Consider the following 25,166-nt stretch of genomic DNA (forward strand, 5'->3'; position numbering starts at 1 on the left):
AACCCATTTTGTCCCACCACTATAAATGGAGGCACTTTATCTCTCTTTTCTCACTTTTTTCCATGTTTTCTCTCTCTCTCTCTCTCTCTCTCTCTCTCTCTCTCTCTCTCTCTCTTCCATACCTCTATTTTTAGAACTTCAAGCTTGGGTTTCATCTACTTAGAGATGAAATCTACCCGTAGTTCTCGAGGAGAATAGTTAGAGCACATCAAGGGCAACATTTGAATTTGATCGGGTCATGTTTCCGTTGTCATTGAAGTTTAGGTCTTCAACCCTTCTCTCTCTTCCTTGAGGTAGAAATACCTTTAACCTTGTATATCTATATTTTGATAAAAAAAAATGTGTTAACATTTGAAAATGGAGTTTTCACTCAAAATTTTGAAATATTTTGAAAGTTGTGTAAAAGTGGTCATTTATTAATGATTCTTTGATAGATGAAGGAAATGAAGAAAACCCCCAGATTTTTACGAAACCCTAGTTAGTGATTTTGATTTTAAAGGTAGGATTTGAGGATAAATTGCTACTTGTGATGAAATTGAGTTGATGATATGTTGATACGTTTGGAAATCTTGATGTATCAGGCTTGATGTCGGACGAATATGAGAAAGTGTTTTCTAGTTGCCCAATTGCCCTTCTGTACTTGATGTCGATAAATGTGGGAAAATGATTGTTTTAGGTGCCCAACTGCCCTTCCGTATTGAGTCGGTAAATGTGGGATTATTTTGACATATAAAATCTATATATATATATATGTGTGTGTGTGTGTGTGTGTATTTGACTCTTACTTTGGAATTCTAGTGTGTGTTTATGACCCTGTAATTGGTATTGGTTTGTTTTTTTTTGGGGGGGGGGGGGGGAAAAAGTGCATTGGTGCATCATTCTTTTGTCAAGCAACAAAGAGAGGGATTTCAACATTACATTGCCATGATCATACTTACATCAAATGTTTACATACTTTGTTAAATATATTTCTACAGGGCAACCTTACTCATTCTTATCATAAATAACATTTCAGATCAAGTTGATGGAGTTCTACCCTGTTGAGTAGATGATAAGGATATTTTGGTGGAGCACAAACACTCATTTGATGTGCTACTTGTGTTATAGCCACTTGAAATCAAGACCCTTGTCTTGAAATATGTAAGCCATTAGGGCATTTTATTTGTATATCTTTAGCTCTTCAACTACTAGTATAATAGTTTTATTTTGGATAATTGTAAATGTATTGTGAACATGTAATCTTTTGGGAAGTTCAAGAAGAAAGAGAAACAATTTTGGATAATCACAGTGACATTTTCTATCTATATCCTTATTAGAACGCCAACTTCTTTCATGGATTAGAAATGAGAATAAAGGATTGATATTTATTAATGATTAAAATATCATGGTGTTACAGAAACACACTACTGATCGTGATTCTGAAAATTTAGAGAAATCAAACTGCTACAGACCATGAAGTATCTTGAAACCGTCTATGTGACTGCGGATTGCTTCGGGCCGGGCAATTTTGTTGAGTGAGCGGTTTGCATGAACAACACTACTAGAGCTTTTTTCTCTTTTTCAAAACCAAGCCCTTAATAATACATCCAACCACCACCACCCCTCCCCTCCTCTCCCCCCAACTGTGATAACCCTGTCTTGTGCTATGTTAATTAATCATGCTTATGTTTGTAATTATGTGCTTAATTTGAATTTGGGTGTTAATTGCATGATTATATGTGATCTTGGCTTTGTATCTGTTCACCGTAGGAAAATCTGTTAGAATCTATGCTTTGAACTGAAAATTGAAGGCCTTCTCGGCTACAGAAAACGAAATTAACTATGCCATTGTGATTAGCGTAATTTTTAGAGCCTACGGTGAAATTTAATTAGAAATTGATTCGGATCAAAATAATTAGATTCAGAACGATTAAATTAGGCTCAATTACTTAGCCTTAATTAATTTGATTAGGCCAAGGTATATAAGTGGCCTATTTGCATTGTTTTGAGCTCATTTTCTCTTTTGGCTGAAAATCACACTCTAGAGAGAGAGGGGCCGATTCTAGAGAGAGAGAGAGGAAGAATTATGTAATTTGGCTCAAAGGTTGTGAATTTGGCAAGCTACACTCAAGATTTAACTACCTTTGTGAGGATTGAAGCTCCCAGGGTCAAGCTCAAGGGCAAATCCACCAGTAGAACATTGTGAGTAATATCTTAGTAAAGATATTTTCAAGTATGTTACTTTTTGAAGGCTACTTCTGTATAAGCTTCATGGATTTGTTGATTTGAAATATGAATGAGTGTTCTATATGTCTAATTTTGTATAAGGCCCTTTGCCGTTGATATGTTTGATATATCTGAATTGGGCCTAAGGCTGTTGGACATGAATGATTGGGCCAAAGGCCGTTTGACATGGATGATTGGGCCAAAGGCCGTTTGACATGAATGATTGGGCCAAAAGCCGTTGGACATGAATGATTGGGCCAAAGGCCGTTTGACATGAATAATTGGGCCAAAGGCCATTTGACATGAATGATTGGGCCAAAGGCCGTCGGATATGAACAATTGGGCCAAAGGCCGTTTGAATATGTCATTTGATATGTTCGAATATCGTGATGGGCCAAAGGCCATTTGAATGAAAGGGATCATGATCATGAATATGAAATACGCATGGATATGAATATAAAAAGAATGGGCCCGAGGCCGTTTGATACGCCTGATATATTCGAATTGGGCCCGAGGCCGTTTGATATGTTTGAATTAGACCAAAGGTCGTTTTGAATAAAGAGTTGGCTGGACCAAAGGTCATTTCGTATAGATGGACCCGAGGTCGTATTGTTTTATATAAGAATTAGACCTGAGGTCGTTTTGCATGTGGATATGATGTGTTGGACCCAAGGTCGTTTTGCTTTGTTGAGATTTGTAAATCTGGTGTGAATGAGAATAGTGGTTCAAATGTGTACATTATAAGTATGATTCATTTATGAACAAACCGCATTCATTAACCTCTTTATTTTGATATTATTCACTGGGCGTTAGCTCACTCTTATTTATATGTATGTAGGTGAGCAAAGGGATGTTCAACCCTAGCCTTAGTGGAATTTAAGAAAAGAACCCTAGTTTTATGAAGTCAGCCCAAGTGCCTCACGCAAGAGGCTTTGTTTATGATCTTTTGTATTTCTTTTGCTACTTCTATTGGTCATGATAGACCATTTATGTGTATAAGCTTTTGGCATGGCTGACTATGTGTTTGAATGATCCTGGGTATACAAGATGTTAACTACTGATATGTGGTGTGAGTTATTATTAAGTCTATGTGAAATGTTTTGACATGCCATGTAAGCATAGCTCATTGGACAAAAATTTTAAGTTTGCTTCCGTTTTGGCCCCTTCACTCTTTTGCTATATGTTGTTTTTGTTTTGAGGCCATAGTTCTCATGATTACTGGTCAGTTATGACCTTAATCTATAGGGCCGGGTTCGAGTCATGACACCCACCACCCCTTACCCCCCCCCCCCAAAAAAAAGCCCCCAATCTCCCTTTTAAATGGTGAGACTAATCCTAAAAATATTCGTAACATGGTCGCGCTCGAGCACTATGCTTCTATGCTTAAGCACACAAATGCAGACTCTTATTTCCTTAAATAACTCAAGTGCTCAAGCACTCAAAGTCATGATTGAGCACAAGGTGTACTTGTTTGCTTTTATTCAACTTTCAAAATTTCATTTCTTAGGCTTGTTCTTGACTTCAATTCATCTTCCATGAAGATTCCAAAACTCCAAATTAATAGCATTTTAGCACCATAAGCTTGAATGCCTACAAAGGGAAAAAATGCATTAAAATATATCAAATAACTAAAATTGAAGACTTAACAAGTGCATTTTGTGGGAGCTTAAATGTGTTAGCAGCCTAGTGAGAAATACACCCCTTTAGTGTTAGGAACTATGTGACCGATTTTGTTATAATTTTTTTTTTTTTTTTTTTTTTTTTTTTTTTTTTTTAAGGGAAGTGATGTTGCATGCTTAGTGTTATTTCTATGCCTCGACCAAAAAACTGATATTCACTTTTTTTGCATCAATTATAAGATAGACTTGAAGTTCTTTATTTCCATTAATCCAATGAAACAATGGATAGAAGAAGAAAAAGGGGTAATGTTTTTTATATTCTTATTTCTCTTTTTAACTCCTTTCATTAAGTTTTTGTTATTGGCAATCCCGTTTGATAAAACTCTTATCAGTTGTAAATTCGTTCAATCTTTTATTTCAGTGAGGCTATGAGTATTAAGATGCGAATCCAACTCAAATTGTGCCTTGTAGAGGAGTTTGTGATCATAATTCTTTCATGTTTTCCACTTCGCTGATGCAATTGAAGTTGTTTGACCGCTCAAGCGGTCGTTTGTGCGCTCGAGCGAAGAAAAGGATCATCCAATTTTTGCAGAGCGTCTAAACTTCTGGAAAGAAAGTTTTACTGCTCCAGTGGTGAGAGTTGCGCTCGAGCAGTCAGCCTATATATTCCACATCGCCTTTAGTCACACAGCTTGAGTGGTGAAATGTGTGCTTGAGCAGTCTGCGCAATCATGTTTTCTATAAAGTGCACTGTTCGCTGTTTCTAGGGTTTAGGCCATCCAAATTTTCAAAGAGGAACAAGATACAAAGTGTTTTATATTAGAGGGTGCTTTCTGAGTGTTTTCTTGATGATTTAAGAGTGATCAATGGATCTATGAACTTCATATCAACATCATCAAGGGTTTGTTTATTTTCTTTTATTCACAAAAGAGAGAGTTGTTCTTCGGTGAATTCCGTGAAACTTGGGCCTGAAGCTTTGGTGGATTCCGGAGTGGCTCATCGTCATGGATTTGACATCGGCGTTATGGATTCAACGTAGGGCAAGACAATTCCAAGGTGAAGACGATGAAAGAGACACATAGGGGTCGGTTCAATTCGGGCATAGATTCCCTAGGTAATTGAGGGTACACTTACGTAATTCATTTTTTTCTTCTTAGTGGATTGTTTTGTGGCTTTTGCCCGTGGTTTTTTTATCACAATTGAAGGCATTCCAATTGTGGTTTTTCCATGTTAAATCGTTGTGTCGATATGTCTTTGATTGTTTGATTGGGATTGTTATTTACTATTTAAAATTGATACATAATAACAAATCAATATCTCGGGGATTTTAATATTTTTCAATTGGTATCAGAGCAGGTCGCTCTATTTTTATTTCTTCAAAACTATTGGAGCGAGATCTTGTTGTTTGATTTGTGATAATGGATTCAACTCCTGAGGGAAATTCTATGGTTTGACCACCCCTACTTGACGGATTTAATTATTCTTTTTGGAAAGCTTGGATGAGAGCGTTTTTAAATCTATTGATGAAAAAGTTTGGCAATCCGTCATGTGTGGGTGGACCAAACCGACGATTATCATTGATGAAGTAATTTTCCCCAAACTACTTGATAAGTAGGACACAATTGATAACCAAAATAGAAGCTGGAATAGTAAAGTTATCAATTCTCTCTTTTGCGCCGTCACACCAGAAGAGTTTAGTCATATTTGCAATTGTAAAGTCGCAAAAGAGGCTTGGGATATCTTACAAACTATTCATGAGGGCACTCCTTCGATTAAACGCTCAAAACTTCAAAGACTCACGTCAAGTTTCGAAAAACTTTCAATGAAAAATCGTGAGACCTTTGATGAATTTTATGCGAAGTTGAGTGACATTGTAAATTCCAACTTCAATTTAGGTGAAAAATACCGAAATCCAAGATTTTGGGAAAAATTTTGAGGTCCTTGCCCGATCGGTTCCAACCAAAAGTTACAGCTATTGAGGAGGCTCAAGATGTTGACAACCTCAAGTTGGATCATTTGGTTGGAAATCTACAAACCTATGAGGCACATATGACTTTCAAAAAGAAACAAAAAGATGATATTGGTTTTAGTAGTGCTCATAGAGTTGGAAAGAATTCTGATGAGGATTGTGAGATTGATTCCAAGATTATGGATGCTTTTGTAAAACAATTTAAAAAGTCTTTTTTTCTGATAAAGAATCCTAATCTTTTGGAATCAACTCATAAATCCAAAGGCAAAGATAAACTCAAAATTGATTCTACAACCAAGAAAAAGAAAGGAAAGATACAAGGAAACTCTAAAAGAGTCCAATGCTATGAATGCGAAGGATTTGGTCACTTTGCTCAAGAATATCCTAATCGTTTGAGGAAAAAGAAAGCTTTCGCTATCACTTGGAGTGATGAATCAGAGTCTAATAAGGATGAAAGTGACAACGAGACTCAAGGCGCAGAGGGGCGTGAACAATTCTTGCTTTCATGGTAGCTTCCGGAACTGCAAGACGAATGGAGTATCTGAAGAGGCTGGTTAAGAATGTCACTGATGATGAAAAGCTTCAGCAAGCTTATAAAAGTTGTATAAGGAATCGCTTAACTTATCTAAATTGAATGACAAACTCACTATCAATCTCAAAGCCTATGAAAGTGAGAATATCAAATTAAAGAAGGATATTTTCGAGGGTAAGAATGATGCCATCAAGATTTCTAGTGATCGACAAGCACTTGTGCAAAACTCTTGACTTGTGAGACAAAGAGGAATCAGCTATAGCAAATCTATGCAACATATAAAGAAAAGATTGAAACTCTCGAGATGTCTTAAGTTGCCTTGGAAGAGCTAGTCATCAAGAAAGATAAAGAGCTTAAGTGTGCTATGGCTACCATTGGACTTTGGAACAAAGGATCAAAGATTTTGGACAATATCTTTGGGTCTCAACAAATGTGTTGTGACAAGAGTGGCATTGGCTTTTGTGGTGACAAAGAGCAAAAAATGGAGTGCATCTACATCTTATAATACAATAACTCAAGGAAAGAATTGAACAAGATACAAAGTGTTTTATATTGGAGGGTGCTTTCTGAGAGTTTCCTTAATGATTTAAGAGTGATTAATGGATCCGTGAACTTCATATCAACATCATCAAGGGTTTGTTTATTTTCTTTTATTCACAAAAAAGAGAGTTGTTCTTCGGTGGATTCCGTGAAACTTGGGCCTGAAGCTTTGGTGGATTCCGGAGTGGCTCATCGTTATGGATTTGATATTAGCGTTATGGATTCAACGTTGGGTAAAACAATTCCGAGGTGAAGACAGTGGTGGAAGAGGCACATAGGGGTCGGTTCAATTTGGGTGTAGATTCGTTAGGTAATTAAGGATACACTCGTGTAATTCCTTTTTGTCTTCTTAGTAGATTGTTTGAGGCTTTTGCCCGTGGTTTTTTATCACAATTGAAGGCGCTCCAATTGTGGTTTTTTCACGTTAAATCATTGTGTCGATTTGTCTTTGATAGTTTGATTGGGATTGTTATTTACTATTTAAAATTGATACATAATTACAAATCAATATCTCGGGGATTTTAATATTTTTCACTTTTAAATTTCAATAAGAAATGTTGATTTAGTTTTTAAATCTTATAATAGGGCACGCAGATAGTTCTTATACTTTAGTTGTTATGTAATTTTTATCCATGTAATTTCAATTGGTTCGATTTTTTAATTTTTTTACTTTGTCTCAATTTGGTCCGATTAATTACAATTATAAGTATTTTTTTTTATATAAAAAATACACACATAAGCGGCGTGTGTCATAATTTTAGAGATAAAATTACAAACTTAATTAATTTAGTGAGTTAATCTCAACAAACTCAGTGATCATTTTCTGTCAAAAATGCTAACGATGTTATCAATTCGACCAAATTGATAGAAAATCTAAAATTGTGTGTCAAAATTGAATCAATTGAAAGTGTATGGATTAAAATGACACAAGAGGCAAAGCATAAGGAGTACTGGTATAATTTGTCCCTTATTATATTAATAACTATCTACAGTTGCTCATTTTTTGAATATGCCTTTCGTTTTTATGATTTTAATCGAAGGTCATCTTTTGATGTTAATTTGTGTTAGACAATCTTCACTGTATTAAAAAATAAATTTTGTTTGTGTACTTAATAACAAACAGAATATAGAAGAAATAAAGAAAATGAGAGAGTTTGTTTAATTACAAAAATCAAACCATAAAATAAAATAAAATAAATAAAACAGATTTTTATTTTGTTACAGAAACAAAATCTGAATCTGAAACAAAAATAATAATAAAACAGAAAAGTAAATTAATTACTTACCAAATTAATTTCTTGAACAAATTTTCTGATCAAGTCTAGTGTTTAATATTGTGTCCTTAAGACAGATACGTCCTCTCTACGGTGCTTTCAGATTGTGGACGTCTATCTCTCAAGATAAAATGATCAACAGCAAACAACAACAGCACTACAAATTGTTTGCACAACGAACACACTTTGTGTTTGCACTCTTTCTCACAAAAAAATGTATGCAGCAAAATGCAGAGAGTATTAGCAGAATTAGGGACGAAAAATTTAGTATGTCAGAATCAAATGAGAGACCTACCTATTTATAGATGCAGTGGTACCCTTTCAGTTTGAATTAAACAGGTAGCATATCTGTTTGAACAGGTACTGAACCTGTTGTGTTTGAATTGGAACTGTTTGGGTTCAAAATTGAATTCGGATAGATATAAACCTGTACAGAATTCCAACTGAATTTTGAAACCAAAACTGGACAGATTTTTGAATTTAATTTTAGAAGAATAAAATTCAAATGTTTTTGGCCTAAAAAGATAAGTATTGGGCTGGACAAGCCTAACCCAACCTCACACCCCGCACTCACGCCTAAGCCTAGCTCGCCTGACCGACCGGACGAATGGCGACAGCGGCGCGCGCGTGTTTATTTTTGGGTCCAATGGGTCTAGCCCAATTTTGCCCATAATAGATTTTTGAATTTAATTTCCGAAATTCAAATTCCAAAAAATTAAAATTTTTAGAAGAATAAATACAAATGTTTTTGGCCCAAAAAGATAAGTATTGCGTCGGACAAGCCCAACCCAACCCTGCACCCGCGCCCAGCTCACCCGATCGGACAGATGGCGGCACGCGCGTGTGTTTATTTTTGGGTCCAATGGGCCTAGCCCAATTTTCCCATAACCTCTCCCTTCTACAAACTTGGGACGTCCCTTAGGCCCTTCTCCAAGTTACAAACTCATGCCTTATAAACTCACAAAATTCTTCCCACCAAATCAATGTGGGACAAGCCTTTATTCAAACCTTAAGGAATTTCCATCAAAAACTCCATTTCCATGGAGCTTACTTTGCCTTCAATTTTTCATTCACCCGATAATGGTTTTGAACAACCAAATATACCACGTGAATCACAACACGGCATAGAACACGTTACCACTTAGACCCGCCAACTTTGGCGTATGAGTCCTACCTAAAAAATAGACCAAAGTTAAGAAAAAATCGTATTTTCCAAAACCATTTCTAACAATTTGGTATTTGATTAATATTTTTTAATTTGTTCTCACCTAACATGGTTTTAGTTTCACATGTTTGCATGTTTCACATAATGTCAAATTGTACTATACATCCAAAGTCTATGGAAACATGGTGGAAGTAGTGAATCTGTGCTTAGAAAAAGTCTTCTCTTTTTTTTTCTTTATTTAGTATGTGAAAATGGTGAATTAGCCCGACTTTTTCAATAATCATTTTCTTTGTTGGCTATGCCATATTTAGGAGTCATACAGGCTACATGGACAAATAAATCCCTTTTTCTACGAATTAAAATGTCAAAGTGAATGCATGTTGTAAATCATATTTCTTAAACTATAAATAGTGATCCATATATTTATTGTCGATTATAATATAACAAATGAATTGGATGAAGTTCAGATGCTATATAAGGTAAAATGGGTTAACATCCAAACAACTCTTTAGTAATTACATACATTATTTGATATCACCAATGGATTGCTCACTTTAACCATCCAAGTCTGGTTTTCCTTTTTCCAAGAAATTCAATCTCAATGTTACCAGTACATGGTGAATTAGAGATTTTGGGATGGCCAACTTGAAACCTTATGCTCATTTGCCCTTTCTTGACCTTTTTTTTTCCTAGGCCTTGATAGGTGATGATGCTGAAACAAGATGATGGTCCCTATCCTTAGGTACTAGAAAGTGCAACTTGTTCCACACTAGGTAGTAAATATGCATCTTACACTTGCAACTCTATTTGCATCTTATTGGTTTACTCTTTGGGTATGAATTTAGACAAATGCAATAGATCAAGAAAGAAAATTTAGAATATTGGGACTGCAGAAGGAAGAACAAAGTTGCAGCATTCACAATCTGATATGTTATTGTACTAGTAACTTCACATTTATATTTTTACTTGCAAAAACACATTGTCTCTTTGCAAATAGCCCGATTCAAAAGTTTTAGCATTCACAAGCTGATATGATATTGCATACTGCCTCTTAATGGGAAGATCTTGATTTGGAGCTATCTTTTGCATGGTGTAGTTAAGAAGTAGCAACAGCAACAAGAGGGATTTTTCAAAACAGAGAGGAGCGGACTTCTAATGGATTAGGGATGCAATGTGGCTTGACTCATTCACTTCATCTTTGGTTTTTTATTGATGTATTCTCTTCTTTTTCTTTTTCTTTTTTTGGGTACATATTGATGTATTATTTTTTCCTTTCTAATTGGGTGGGATAATGTAACAAGGCTTGTTGCTAAACCCTAATTGTGGTAGGAGATGAAGCCTTCATTGGTTGCTCAATACATGTATTTGAGTGGTGGGGAATTTTAATTCTTTGTAGTTGGTTGATCATCAATTTGATGAATAAATTTTTTTTAAAAAATTATGGAATGTTGAACTCTTCTTCATTTGGATAAAGGAAACCAATGCACGGATCTAGAAGTTTAAGGAGGGGAATCAAAACGAGTTGATAGCAATCCAAATCCCTTCTGCCAAGGTAGTAAACTTAAGGGAAATTACACAACAGTGGTAATTTCATAAAATTATTACATAATTATGAAAAAAATTATAATTTTAATTATCAATAGTTATAAAGTTTACCACTGGTTTTGTAATTATTTTTGAGAATACCCCTTGAATTAAAATTTCCCTTAAACTTAAAACTCTTTGCCCTCTGTTTGATTGTCGATAAATAAATAAAATTAGATATACAATAACAACCTAGTAATTCATTCATGAAGCATTTATGCCTATTAACAATTGTCGTGGTTAAACTAGAAATTTGATAGCTCATGTTAAAGCAAAAATAATAAAACATTGAATAATTTCTTCTAGGTGTAATGACTTGAGGTCGAGTATTTGATGAGTTGTATTGATGATCTTCATACAAATAATATAATGAATGGTATGTCACATTAGTGTACATGACAAATATTTTTTTCTTTGACTATTTTTTAAATCATTATTTCCAAAGCATCCAAGTTGACAATAATATTAAAGAGTAACAAGGAAACTAATGACACTTTAGTAACTTTGCTCTTATATATGATAAAATGAGTCTCTTTTCTATTTTTGTATTTTATCTACTCACACTTGTAACCATAAGCATCATGAACTTGTAAACAAGAGGTGATGACAATGCATGTTTCCTTGCTAGAATCATTGAAAGCGATGAGTCAGATCTAAAGAATCAACCTAGAAGAAAGCCAGTCAAACCTAGTTTCTTTAGTGAAGGGTGGAGGAAAGCCCAACTAAATTAGTTTAAGGTTCCATTCTACACCAGTAATCTTAATCTTAATGGCATTGGCACATGCTTCCAGAATTGTCTTTGATAAGGTTCGACTCTTACAATACATTGCCCAATGATAATTAGAGCACTCTACCTACAATACATACTCTTCTACAAGTGGTTCACTTTGATTTTGTTCCTTCTAGGCATACAATCATTGGGAATCCCCTTTTGAATTTGTTCCCTAATTTCACAAAATTCATGAGTCTATCATTGTATATAAACCAAACTAAGTAATGTTTCCACTCATTCGCAAATCGTAGTGCAATTTAATTGATATTTCTCTTGGAATGCTAAAAATTACCACCAACTATTGGAATTAAGAACTAAACCTACAAACCCATATATGGAAAGAGAAAAACAACACTAACTTGCATTCCAACATGTGTTCACAGTTGTCCTTTATTGATTTTATTGCGCAATATACCCTCTATGATTCATGTTAAAATTCAACATCCCAGTAAATGTTATATTTAGGTCACCTTGATCAAAACAAAGGTCAACTATCACATTGTTAGACATCAAAATTCAACCCCACAACTTGAATGGATGGGGGTCTCGCAGAATCCCAGTTTAATTCATTAACTACTCTCTCTCTCTCTCTCTCTCTCTCTCTCACACACACACACACACACACATATATCATGATATAGCCTACTTCAACAATTTGTACAGACTAGAATGAGCAGTATATTGAGTATGGTGTATGACAAATAACCTTAAAGGTTATGATCAAAATATGGAACAAAACAGAGAGATACAAGGAAAGAAAACAAGAAAACAATTGTACACCATAGCTCTTTCTTTGCCGAAGGTGATGTACCAACAAACTAGTTGAAAAGCTGAACATTTGGTGCTCTACTTTTTGCCTGCCAAAAAAAATATGTCAAACATCACAATATTATAACATTGTAATTAAAATCATCCAAATGTTAATTATTTTGAAACATGGAAAAAAATGTTATAATATTATACTTTCTACATATGTGTTCAATAGATTGATGTGATTTTAAATTGGTCTTAAAGGGAAAGATCTTTACAAAACAGAAGTTCATTCTTACGTCCAAAGATTTGGTTAAGTAGTTTGAATTCATAGAGAGGTAAAACACACATTTTCTCAAGTCTTAATATGTATCTAATTTGAAAGTTGAAACAAACGAAAGAGCTATACTACTTTTAATTTGTTTCCTTTCAATATAATTTCAAAAATATATATATTGAAATTGAACCGAATGTCATTTGACAAATTGTAGTTTAAATATTATGCATGCTCCCAGTACCGAGGTCTAATTTTTTTATTTTTGTAAATTGTGCATCCACTACATGAGTCAAAACTTTTACTTTTTGCATATGATTAGTTCATGACTCCTTTGTCATAAAATAAATATAAAACAAAATCAGATCACATTTTCTTTGAGTTTTGAAACTACTGAATTAAGTATACTTTATAATAGCGTAAAACTACGAAAAAAAAAGGCCTGCTGATGTTACCACAAAACTTGTTTTACAAAAGCTTGCAAAAATTGAACTTTTTAAGATTACCAAATGACTAAAATAGCCAGTACACAACTCCTTTTTTTAATGTAAAATCCAACATCTAGTTTTATGAGAAGCTTAACCAAACCAAATGGACTGTAAATACTTTATTATAAGTTATTCCTTTAATCCTTATAAAACCAATTTGCAAGTAGCCAAACAAATCTCAAAGAGAGTACAGGTCAAGTTGATCCTAATTCAATATCCCACCATAAATACCCATGTGGTTAAACCATGGTCCTTAGGCTCACTTCAAACGAAACCCAACCTCTATAGGCAAGGCACCATCCCCCACCCAACCCCATGTTGTGTCAAGGCTTGAAACCCCAAACTCTTCTATTGGAGTGCGGAGGTGATGCCATATTTGTGGCAAAATGGCAAGACTTGCCATTGTTTAATCATTCAAATGCAACACAACTTGCCAATGGCATGACTTGTCATTGTCTACTCATTCAAATGCAACATGACTTGCCACTGGTCTCATGGTCAAATGATGTGTCATTAACACTCACATAAAGGAGGTTGGGGATTCAAGCCCTGACAAGAGCATTAGATAAGGTGGGATGGAGCACTAAACTATAATTGAGTTGGGTTTCTTCTAAGGTGGTCAATGGGCTCCTAACACAATATATATACATGTATGTGTGTATAAAGGGAAAATGACATTAGGCCTTTGGCAATAAGTATCCGCATGTGTGCCACCACAAATAAATGCTTAAGTGACATTTTATTTTGATCGCATAAGTATTTTATATGCATTTTGATCTCATACACAAATTGGTTGACTTAATTCTTATAAATACAATTTATTAATTTCTTTGCATTAAAATCAAGGTATAATTGTATATATCTTGTAGTAATTACCGTTGATAGCAACAATAGATTTTTGGGTAAAGTACACCTGCACACCTTGAGGTTCGCTCTTAAAACAGACACCTCCTTCACATTCTAGAAATTACATTGAACCCCTTGTCAGACCATGTCTCTTAATAGAAGTAACAGAAAATAGATAATGACCTTCTAACAAGCATGGACACGGATACGATACAGACACGCCGATACGTTAATTTTCAAAAAATACAGGACACGACACGTGAAGGGCACACATGAAATATATAATTTTAAATATTTATTATATGTTATATATATATATATATATATATATATATATATCATTCAAAGATAATAAAAGATGCAATACGACACTAATTCCTATAAATTTATATTGGTTTTGTTTTATCATTGTATCTTAAGTTGTATTGTTCAAAATTATAATTAGTTTCACATGTGTCTAATTGATAGACACGTGTGTTTAAACGATTGACACGTGTATCCTCTAAGTGTTTAAAGAGTGTTCGGGTCTTTAAAAAAAATTAAAAATAGGACACGTTTTGAAAAATGTTGGGCATTTGTCCTAAAAGTGTCCAAAGAGTGTCAGTATCCGATTCGAATACGTCACATTCTTAGAAGTGTCCATATTTCTTAGATGACAATAGACTTAAAATATCTAAAGTGGATTCTCTCTTTTGTAGTAGATATCAAACTTGTTGCCCCATCAGCTACATAGACCCCTTCCTTTCCATTGTTGCCAACGCTTTCCCGAGCCGAGCCAAGCCAAAATTCTTTATTATAAAGGGTAGGCAAAGTCCGAAGGCTACCATCCCAATAAGCCAGCGAACCATATTACCCTCTTCCGTCCCTATCCCTACTCGTTAACCATTGCTACTACATTTCACTACCCAGCATCAACTGACCAACAATTATCCACTGCCACAGTCCACCACCTCATCATCGGAACCACCACCTCTCACTCCCACTGCCATCACAGACCCATTACCAAGATCTACCGTCTCTTGCCTCAACCATCACAAACTTGCTACTAACTCCTACCATCACATTTATCATCTCTCCGCCATCAATACTTGTAGGCAAATTATCAAACACTTTACCTTCACCATTACCTAAGGCCTCATTTGGCAACTTGAAGTTTTAACTAAAAAACCAAAAGTCAATATACGTTATCACATCACTCTGTCTACTTTTCTGCACATCTTTTCATAAAAAGTCAAAAATTGTTAAAATAGCCTGTTCTCAGACGAAGCCTAAAAAAAAACCACTAGTAATTGGTTTCTTTAGTGTCATTGTATCCCATCGTTATCACATCACTCTCTCTACTTTTCTGCACATCTTTTCATAAAAAGTCAAAAATTGTTAAAATAGCCTGTTCTCAGACGAAGCCTAAAAAAAAACCACTAGTAATTGGTTTCTTTAGTGTCATTGTATCCCATCGTTATCACATCACTCTCTCTACTTTTCTGCACATCTTTTCATAAAAAGTCAAAAATTGTTAAAATAGCCTGTTCTCAGACGAAGCCTAAAAAAAAACCACTAGTAATTGGTTTCTTTAGTGTCATTGTATCCCATCGTTAAACAAAGCATTCATAGAAACTTTAATTTAATGTACTAATTACATTACCAAATCATCCAAGTCTTCAATATTTAACTCCACCAGTTTAGATTGCATTACCACCCTCAATTAGACAATGTAACTCCATTGATGAGCTTGTGCTGCAACTACCCACTGACCTCATCCTCCTCTCCATCATCTTTTGCTCTACCCTATCGACGACCTCCTCTACCAATGACTCACCCCTCACCATTACCTCCCTCACTCTTCTCTCACAATGTAACCCAAAACTCTAAATGTAGATCAAAACCAAAGCCTTTCTGATTTGTGTCACGACATGTGTTGAAGGCTTTGCATTCTTCAACAATACAATTTGTGCTCAGTGGCTTACTAAAAGAGGTGGATCGTAAAGGGAGTTGATGGTAGATAAGAAGAGAAATGTTGGTTGTGGCTTTCGTTTTCCCTTAATTAAGGCTGTGAGCTCCTCTGACCATTCTTCTCTCAACTTCTATTTCTCTTGTTTCTTCTCCAGTCTCTCTCTCTCTCTCTCTCCCCTTTTTGGTTTTGATATTAGAGTTTACAAACAAGGGATGGGTTATTTGAATTGGGTTTGTGTTAAGGGTCAAAATTAGTATTTTGATGGTTTTATTTGTTGATATCATCTAGAACTAGTCGGTCACTTAACAGAATGGTGGAAAGTGTAATGAGAATTGAAATTGTGGGGGCTGCAGTGTAATTTCTCAAATGTCAAGAGGGAATCTGTAGCAAAGACAAACCTCAGGGGTGTTTGATGTAATTTACCCTAAATTTTTCTATTTTATTTATAGAAATAACAACATCCACCAAGTGGCGTACAAGTCCAAACTCACAGACTAAACCCCAAAAACTTTTGGAACCCCTAGTCAATGTTGGATACATCATTTATTTTGATCTTATAACAATTTACACATACACATTCACCAAAAACCAAATACGTCCAAACCTACCCACCTCACATCAAAAGAGCCTAACTTGGCTTACTTGAGTGGGGCACCTAGTTGATGTCAATTTATCAATTCTTATTTTTCTCATTGGATCGTTTAGAAATTTCCACACATACATCTATTAAAGGCCAAACAAATCCAAACTCAACATCAAAATGGCCTAGCTTTTGAAGAGATGATACTGACTTGTAAGGTGAACTCCTGGTCAATGTGGGATTAATCCTTTTTATTCATAAAATTACACGCAACCACCAAGGACTTAATAAGTCCAAATTCACACACCGCACACGAAAAGGGCCTAACTTTTGGAGGGGTGATGGAACATATGAGGTTCACTTTTGGAGGGGTGATGGAAACATATAACGTAAATGTGTGTTAATTTTTATAAGATTAAAAAAAAATATGATGTATCCCACATTAATTAAGTGTTTCACTCAGTGTTGTGAAAAGCGCGCCTAGGCGCACGCCTAGGCGCCAGGCGAGGCGAGGCATACTCTTTGTGCCTATACAGGTCCCAGGCGAGGCGACTTCAGGTAGGCTCATGCCTTAGCCGCAACTTGAGCCAGGCGACAGAAGCACAAGGCGCACGACTAGGCGCGCTTGACCAAATACGACTGAAATGAACCCTAATCTATGTCGTTTTTCCTCTCTGCCTCACCTTGGACTTCGACTATGGACCTCAATTCGACTTCGACTTCGCAGCGACTTCGACTGTGGACCTCGATTCGACTTCGCATAGGTATGCTTCGCCTCGCCATCTTCTTCTTCTCCTCCTCTTCTGGTCTCCTCGATTGGACTTCGTTTTTTTTTTTTTTTTTGGCTTCGACCTCTTCTGGCCTTCTTCTGATCTCACTTTCTCTCTCTCCCCCCTTCTTCTTCTTCTTCTTCTTATAGCTTCCATTCAACTCTGTTTTATTTTTTTTTTCCCAATTATGTTAGGAAAATTTAGGAAAATAAATAAGTAAATAAATACAAATACAAAATAAATAAATAAATATAAATACAAATACAAAATAATAAATAAATAAATACAATGCTACTGGTCTTTTTTTCCCCTTTATCCGTTAGGGGAAAAAAATAAATTCTGTATTTATTAAATTCTGTATTTATCTATTAGGGAAAAAAAATAAATTATGTATTTATTAAATTCTGTAGTTATCTGTATTTAATAAATTTTGTATTTATCTGTATTTATTAAAATTCTGTATTTATTTGTATTTATTAAATTCTGTATTTATCTGTTAGGGGAAAAAAATAAATTTTGTATTTATTAAATTCTGTATTTATCTGTTAGGGGAAAAAATAAATTCTGTTAGGTGCTACTGGTTTGAGCCTCTAATTTTGTATTTATTTATTAAATTTGTTGTGTAGATTGTAGAAAATGACATCTGATTCTATATTTATTGATTAGTCTATGTTAATTTTCTATTTTTTACTAAGACTGTGTGCCTTACTTCAGTAAAGCCCGCGCCTCGCCTTGCGACTTGCGCCTAGGCCCCAAGAGACCTTTAGCGCCTTAGTGCGCCTTGAGCCTTTAAAAACACTGGTTTCACTCATGTTGGCTTTCCTTCTTGTGTGCAATGTGTATTTGGAATTATTTGGCTGTTGGTGAATGTGTGTAAATCTATAAGATAACTAACATGAGCCTTATAAATCTCTATCACTCCTTCAAAACTAGGACTTCCACTCAAGTGAGCCTTGTAATTGGCACCTATTCAAGAGTACTTCCACTCAATCGTGCCATTAAGTCTCCCATCACTCATCAAAAGAAGTTGATGTGCATGTCATAATCAAGATCTGGAGGCAAAAAAAAATAATGGAGATGATAATATAGTTTTTGTTTTAAGTATTTTATTGTATAAAGTAACCTACTTGTGATAGAGATTACAAGATTTCATAACACTTTGTTGTTTATGATGATAGCTCAAAAGTTCAAAATGTATATTTCAACAAGGTGTATTCCATGTATCCACAACTCGTATCATTGGCAACCTTATTTAAATTTTTTTACATTGTGATTTTGATCTTAGTCATATCATGCAAACAAGACATTAAGCCATGTTTGCCTTTCCACTTACAATAGCTAATGTCCATCTCTATAAAGTTATGCCTCATATCTTCATTTTACATAAAGTTGTGTATAGATATCTAGCAATCCATATGGTTTCATCATTTCATAAAATTTTGAATTCGTAAATATGTCAATTGGGTAAATTACAAATATAATCCTTGAGATTTGCTTAAAATACAATTCGCCCCCTGTGATTCTGAAAATTACATCCCACCCCTTTAAGTTTCTAATTTCGTAACAAATAACCCATTTTATTAATAAATCAAGTCAATTAAAAAAATTTAATAATCTCATAAATTTATTTTAATTAATAAATCAGGTAATTTTATCATCGTACAAGATAGCAATTATGGATTTTATTTTTTCAGTTAATTCTGTTAGACAAAATTTTTTGACAAAATGGTATTTGTAGTTTTTCAAACTATAAGGGGCAATTCATATTTTAAGTAAACCTCAAGGGTGTATTTATAATTTACCTTTCTTTTTTTAATTTGACACAAATGGAAATTCTTACCAAGTAGGGATCAAAAAACTATTTGAGTTATTCCTCATGCAACTGATGCAAGGACAAACATTTCATATTAATATAGAGATTGAAGTGTGGAGTATACTTGATCTCGTTCTTCTTGTACCAATGCCAATGTCTGTAACATTTGGAGCCTCACTAGAGCTTGAAGTGTGAAGAATGCTTGCTCTGGTTCTTCTCGTACCAATGTCAACATTTGTAACATTCTGAATGTCGCCACTATCTTCAACTTGATTTGGAGTCTCATCACTATCTTCAACTTGATTCACCCTTATAATGTAAACCTGAAAAATGAAGTGAGGTGAGCAAAAAACATTACACATAACTAAATATCTCAATATAAGAGGTTTTCGCCATGGAGATGGCATTCCTTCACTACTTGGTAAACCATAATTAAATTTCGATGAAACGACAGATAAGTGGCTATATATTAAGGTGGAAAAAAATTCCAGTGTTAAACCGTAACACCAGAAGAATAAAAGGTGAAGTTATCTACTATTGTATAATCCCAATTATTTGTGGTTTTTGATAAACACTTGAAATGTGAAAACATCATGAAAACAAAGCAATCTATGCACACTGGAAAAAATAATAAAAAATAAACCGTAGTCAGACAAGAAGTTATAACATGCTTCAACACATCGTTCACATCCAAGCATGACCAATTCTTACAGCAAACCATGTAGTTGATTCAAAGGAAAATAATTCATATAAATTGATAATTAGTTATAAGATTTATCACAAAGCAAGTAAAACTATACCACAAAATGTTTCAAGGTGGTCTAAAATGGTGTATCCTTTATGAAAAATAACAAACTAATTCCCTATAGTTAGTTACAACATACTTGCAACTCATGGTAAGATAATTTTGATTATATATTTATGATAACATATGGTTTAGAACTATGTTGGGTATCTTCCAAAATGATAGCAAGATTCAATGAGAGATCACAAATACGACATGAACTAGAAAATGCCTTGCAGCTTTCAGATTGGAGATGTGAATTGTGCAATATCACTACGAGATTTTAATTCACAAGTAAAAATGCCTCAAGAGCACATAAATATGTATCAGTCAAGCATTAGGATTTGAAGATCACCTTAAATTTTGTAGGTTGGATTAGTTGGAAAACCAAAGCATCCCCGTCAACTAATTCATGATCAATAGCAAAACCTCTCCACCCAGCACTAAGTCCTGTTTTCTCAGCAAGGTACTTTGTTGAGCTTTCATTATCATCCTCATCCAACAAAGTGATGAATTCATCATGGGTTGGAAGGTGGCTATTGCAGAAATAGACAGGAAGTCCCTAAAGAAATATTGGTATACAAGAATCACAACCATGACAAACTTACTGTTGAAAGGTGAACACATCATCTTCAGCAACAAGAAAGTATGTCCGACTCATCAAAAGCTGAAATGTCTCTTCATTTTTTTATTTTTATTTTTTTTAGTGTTTTTTTAGAAAATTTGCTATAAATGACCACACAGAGTGAAGAACTTACCAGCCAAAACCCTCCAGTCACATGCGATTGGAGCATTGGCTTTACAAAGCTTGGAATATCAGGGTCTAAACCTGACTGCAGTTTTTCTGCTCTCTCTATAGCATACACTCTGTCTTCATGTGAGGCATATACTCGGTTTGACAAATCCCTTGGCTTATAATTATAAGTCCTATGATAACTAAGCATCACAAAGCGTAAATCATAAGCAATTAATCTAATAACTACTATTGCAGTAACAATTTTCACTGAATAAGCTGAGTTATATATCTACCTTCGCCTCCCCAAAGGTTCAATAGGCTCCTGTCAAGCATCAAGAGATTCATAATTTAGCAAAATTTGGTGAAGAAATAAAGCTATTCAATGACATTAACAAAATATGAACTTAAGTTGAACCCTTTCTTCAGTGAATATTATGATTTCAAAAACAAAATAATTGGATAATTATTTGAAACGGGTTCAAATCATACAACAAAAAAAGTATTAAGCATTATATTGTTCTGAAGTCAACAACAATTAGAAACCCGGGGGGGGGGGGGGGGGGAAGCACGAGAATTTACATGACAAGTACTACAATCAAGAGAGTACATTATTAAACACTCCCATTTTTGTAGACAGAGATCACAAATTATACCAAAAAATTCTGCAATATCTCAAAATTTTACATGAAAGTTTTGTGTTTAATTTATTGAAAAAAATATATATTTGAAAATTGAATACATAAGTTAGGAGAGAAGAGAAAAGATTCAATGTATTTGGTTTCAATTTTCTGAAAATTAAATTTTTATTTTTTGTGTTTTTAGTGAATATTTTTAAAATTTTAAACAATTTTTTTTTTTTTTTTTAGATGCACCTCACTTAAATGTATCTAAAATTAAATATTTGTAAAAAAATGTCTTAAAAATTCAATAAATATGCAAGAATACAAAAAATGTACTGAATTTTGGTTTTTTTTTTTGAAGTGTAATTATGTTAGGTGTATCTAAAAGTTTTAAAAAATGCTTAAAATATTAAAAAAATTCAATGAAAACAAAAAAAACATGGAAAATCAAAAAATTTAATTTTTTGAAAAGTGAATCCTAAGTCCTGAAACCAAACAAGCTGATTGTGCTTGCTCTCCTACTGTTTGAATAACAAGGAGACAATCACAGAGATTAGAGAATGACTTGTTTGGTTAAACCACAAAAGAAAGAAAATAAATTTTTCATGTTAGGACATCTCCAATCATTGACTCAAATCTCTATCAAACTTAAATTTGGGTAAAAATACTCAAAATACCCTCCACTGCTTGACTCAAACTGATTTTTGTATAGTACATACCATGTATGGTTACATACCAAATGGACGGCTAGGATTGCATCACATCATTTTATTTTTTAACGGTTATGAGTCAACACCAGATTTGTTCATGCCTAAAACCAGTTTGATCATAACTTAGTTATGAGCCACCACCAGATTTGTTTATAACTGAAACGAGTTTGATCATAACTTAGTTATAAACCACCATCACTTCTCCTCATATACTTGTTACCATTCTCCTCATAACTTAGTTATGATCAACACTACATATTTCATAATCATTAACCACATATCTCACAACCATTTGTCATAGCTCAATACCACATATCTCATAACTCACACCACACAATTTTGAGCATAACTAACACCACGCATCTCATAACAAATAACACTTTGGCTCATAACAAATACCACATAACATATCTCATAATGAACATCACATAGCTTATAAACACACAACTTTGAGCATAATCAACACCATATGTGATACATCTCATAACCACTACCAAATATCTCATAACCAACCACACATATTTCATAACCACTATCACATATCCCATAACCATATATCTCATCACTAACACCATATATGTCATAACCAATACCACTTTGACTCATAAACGAATGTATGGTGCACGTGAATGTACCATAACAAACTTTAATTCCAAATTGAGTTTTACTCAAATTTTTACCAAAATCAAGGGAGACTCATAAGTTCACTCAACAATTTTCAAGTCTATTTTATGGGTCTCAAATTTACCAAAATGTCAATAGTGAATCCTTTTGGCTTTTTTAGGATGTTCCCAAACCAAGCCTTGTGCTTAAATATGAGTATATCCATTTAAATGGTTCATATAAAATAAATCGTTTACTCAAATTTTGAGCAAGGGCCGGAGATATCTTGAATTAACAAAATAACATTTTATAGGTCTTAGTTCTTTTTTTTTTTTTTCTTTTATATATAAAGGGACAATTTTGATATTATGAAAAATAGTAATTTGTTGATTTCTTTTCTCTCATAAAGTCACAAAAATAAATAAATAAATGGAGAGATTCAAAATGAGAATTTTAATATAAATGTGTTTCTCCTCATTTCTCTCCCTTCTACTAATTCAAAGAGATGATATGAACCAAGAGAAATACATTTATTTTATTTTCTTCCCAAATCAAGCAATCCAAACAGGCTGTACCAGAAATCCAAATTTCAAAAAAAAAAAAGGGAGAGAGTAAGCAGAATCTGTGCCGAAGTTTGAGAGGGAGAGAGAGAGAGGGAGCTCACTTCCCTGTAACTGGGTGGAGGCTTGTCTGCAACACGACGGGACCTCCTCACAGCAGAGAGGTCCACCGGCTGGCGAGGCATCTGCGGCTTCACCCGCTTCATCTGTTGAGCAAAAACAACACAAACAAAATACATACATATATATATACATATAATCAATAGAGAGAGAGAGAGGGGGGTGGTTAGAATAGAACAGACTGGAGAGGGCTTGGGGGTAGCACTGGTTTTGAGCGATTGAGCAAGTTTATTGAGATTGAGTTCTTCCATTCTTTTCTTGTTCTCCTCCAGCCTCTTCCGACGGCTTTCCTCATATGCTACCTTTGACACCACCATTTTTCTTCCAATCTCTCTCACTCTGTGTAGGATTTACAGAGAAGGAGAAGAAAAATGCAGAGAAGACCGTTAAACCCTCTTTCAGAATCTCTCTCTATCTAAACCCTCACAGAGAGTCACTGGGAGGTGGTGGAGAAAATGAGCGCCACTTTAGAGGGTTTGAACTTTTGAATTCAAAAAAAGTGTTCGTCTTTTTCTAGGCAATTGTCTGGAGGAGATGATTAGGCAGTGTTTGGTCTACAGTAATAGAGTTTAAATAAAATTAGGGGTAATTATAAAATGGGTAAATAACTGTCTGATCCCTGTTTACTCACAAAAAAAAAAAAAAAAAAAAAAAAAAAAAAAAAAGAAAGAAAGAAAACACCAAGCTTTTTGTAGTTTCATTTGAAACATTTAGGTTCCGTTTGATGGAGTTTTCAAAATCTAGTTCCACACTTATTTTTGAGTATGGTGTTTGTTTAGGGTATTCAAATCATAATTTTACACTCATTTCTCAAAATTCAATTCAAAACATAATCATTACTTTTCAAAACTCATAACCAAACACATAATTCAAAACTCTTTTCAAAACTCCATTCAAATCAATATTTTAAAAATATTTTAATTTTGTTAAGATTTTAAATATTTTAATATTTAAATATGTTACGATTTTTTTAATTTTTTGAATATTTTTAAATATTTTAATTTTTAAATATTACGATTTTAATTTTTTAAATTTTAAAATATTTTATAAAAATAAATTCAAACTCTATTTTATAAAAATATTTTTAAATATTTTAATTTTTTTGTTATGTATTTGGTTACGATTTGAGTGTAGAGTTGTGAAAGTAGCATGGAGTTTCGAGTTATGTGTTTGGTTATGAGTTTTAAAAATAATTTTTTAATTGAGTTTTGTTTTATGTGTTTGGTTACGATTTGAGTGTAGAGTTGTTTTTAAATTTAAAATATTAAAATTTTAAATTATTTTAATTTTTTGAATATTTAAATTATATAAATTTTTACGATTTAAAATTTTTGAATATTTATTTTAATTTTTTAATTATTAAATTTTTTAGATTATTTAAATTATTTAAATATTTATGATTTAAATTTTTTGAATATGTATTTTGAAAAAAAAAATTATTTCCTTTGTAGTATTTTCAATTAAAAAATTGATTAATGTTATTTTTTGTTAATAATAAATTTTTTTAATTGAATTAAAAAAGAGTTTGGTTATGAGTGTTGATCAAAATTTTCAATAATGTGAAAGTAATGTGTTTTGTTATGAGTTATAGCAATTTGAATTAAGTTTTGAAAACTCTTTTCAAAACTCATAACCAAACAAATTTTCTTACTTCACATGTCAAATCAAACTTTCAAAACTCAATTCTACACTCAATTCAAAACTCAATTCAACACTTTATTCAAAAACCATAACCAAACAAATTTTCTACACTCAAATCATAATTCTAAAATACACAAACTCAAAATACAACTCATATTCTCAAATCATAGTTACAAAGCTCTACCAAACGGAGCCTTAAATTCTCAAGGTTTTATAGCATGTTGTAATTGTTGGAACAATCTTCTATGTAAAACAAAAAA

General features: G+C 33.6%; 1 protein-coding gene across 2 annotated transcripts; it reads right to left on the bottom strand.

The window, feature by feature from the left end:
• Positions 1–12,090: 12,090 nt before the first annotated feature.
• LOC114273182 (AP2/B3-like transcriptional factor family protein) lies at positions 12,091–24,005 on the bottom strand. Of its 2 annotated transcripts, none has more exons than XR_014364297.1 (7): positions 23,448–24,005; positions 23,250–23,351; positions 20,946–20,974; positions 20,675–20,852; positions 20,272–20,478; positions 19,160–19,455; positions 12,091–12,517 (listed from the first exon to the last, which is right to left on the bottom strand). XR_014364297.1 is itself a non-coding variant. In XM_028214954.2 (7 exons), exons 1-7 carry the CDS (start codon positions 23,580–23,582, stop codon positions 12,507–12,509), a joined length of 861 nt encoding a protein of 286 aa, XP_028070755.1. In that variant the 5' UTR covers positions 23,583–24,005; the 3' UTR covers positions 12,091–12,506. The 2 variants fall into 2 exon arrangements, 1 of the variants encoding a protein (XP_028070755.1); XM_028214954.2 differs by having other exon boundaries at positions 19,257–19,455.
• Positions 24,006–25,166: the final 1,161 nt, after the last annotated feature.

The sequence above is a fragment of the Camellia sinensis genome, chromosome 3 (genome assembly GCF_055761805.1).
Source record: "Camellia sinensis isolate YWXY chromosome 3, ASM5576180v1, whole genome shotgun sequence".
Taxonomy (NCBI): domain Eukaryota; kingdom Viridiplantae; phylum Streptophyta; class Magnoliopsida; order Ericales; family Theaceae; genus Camellia; species Camellia sinensis.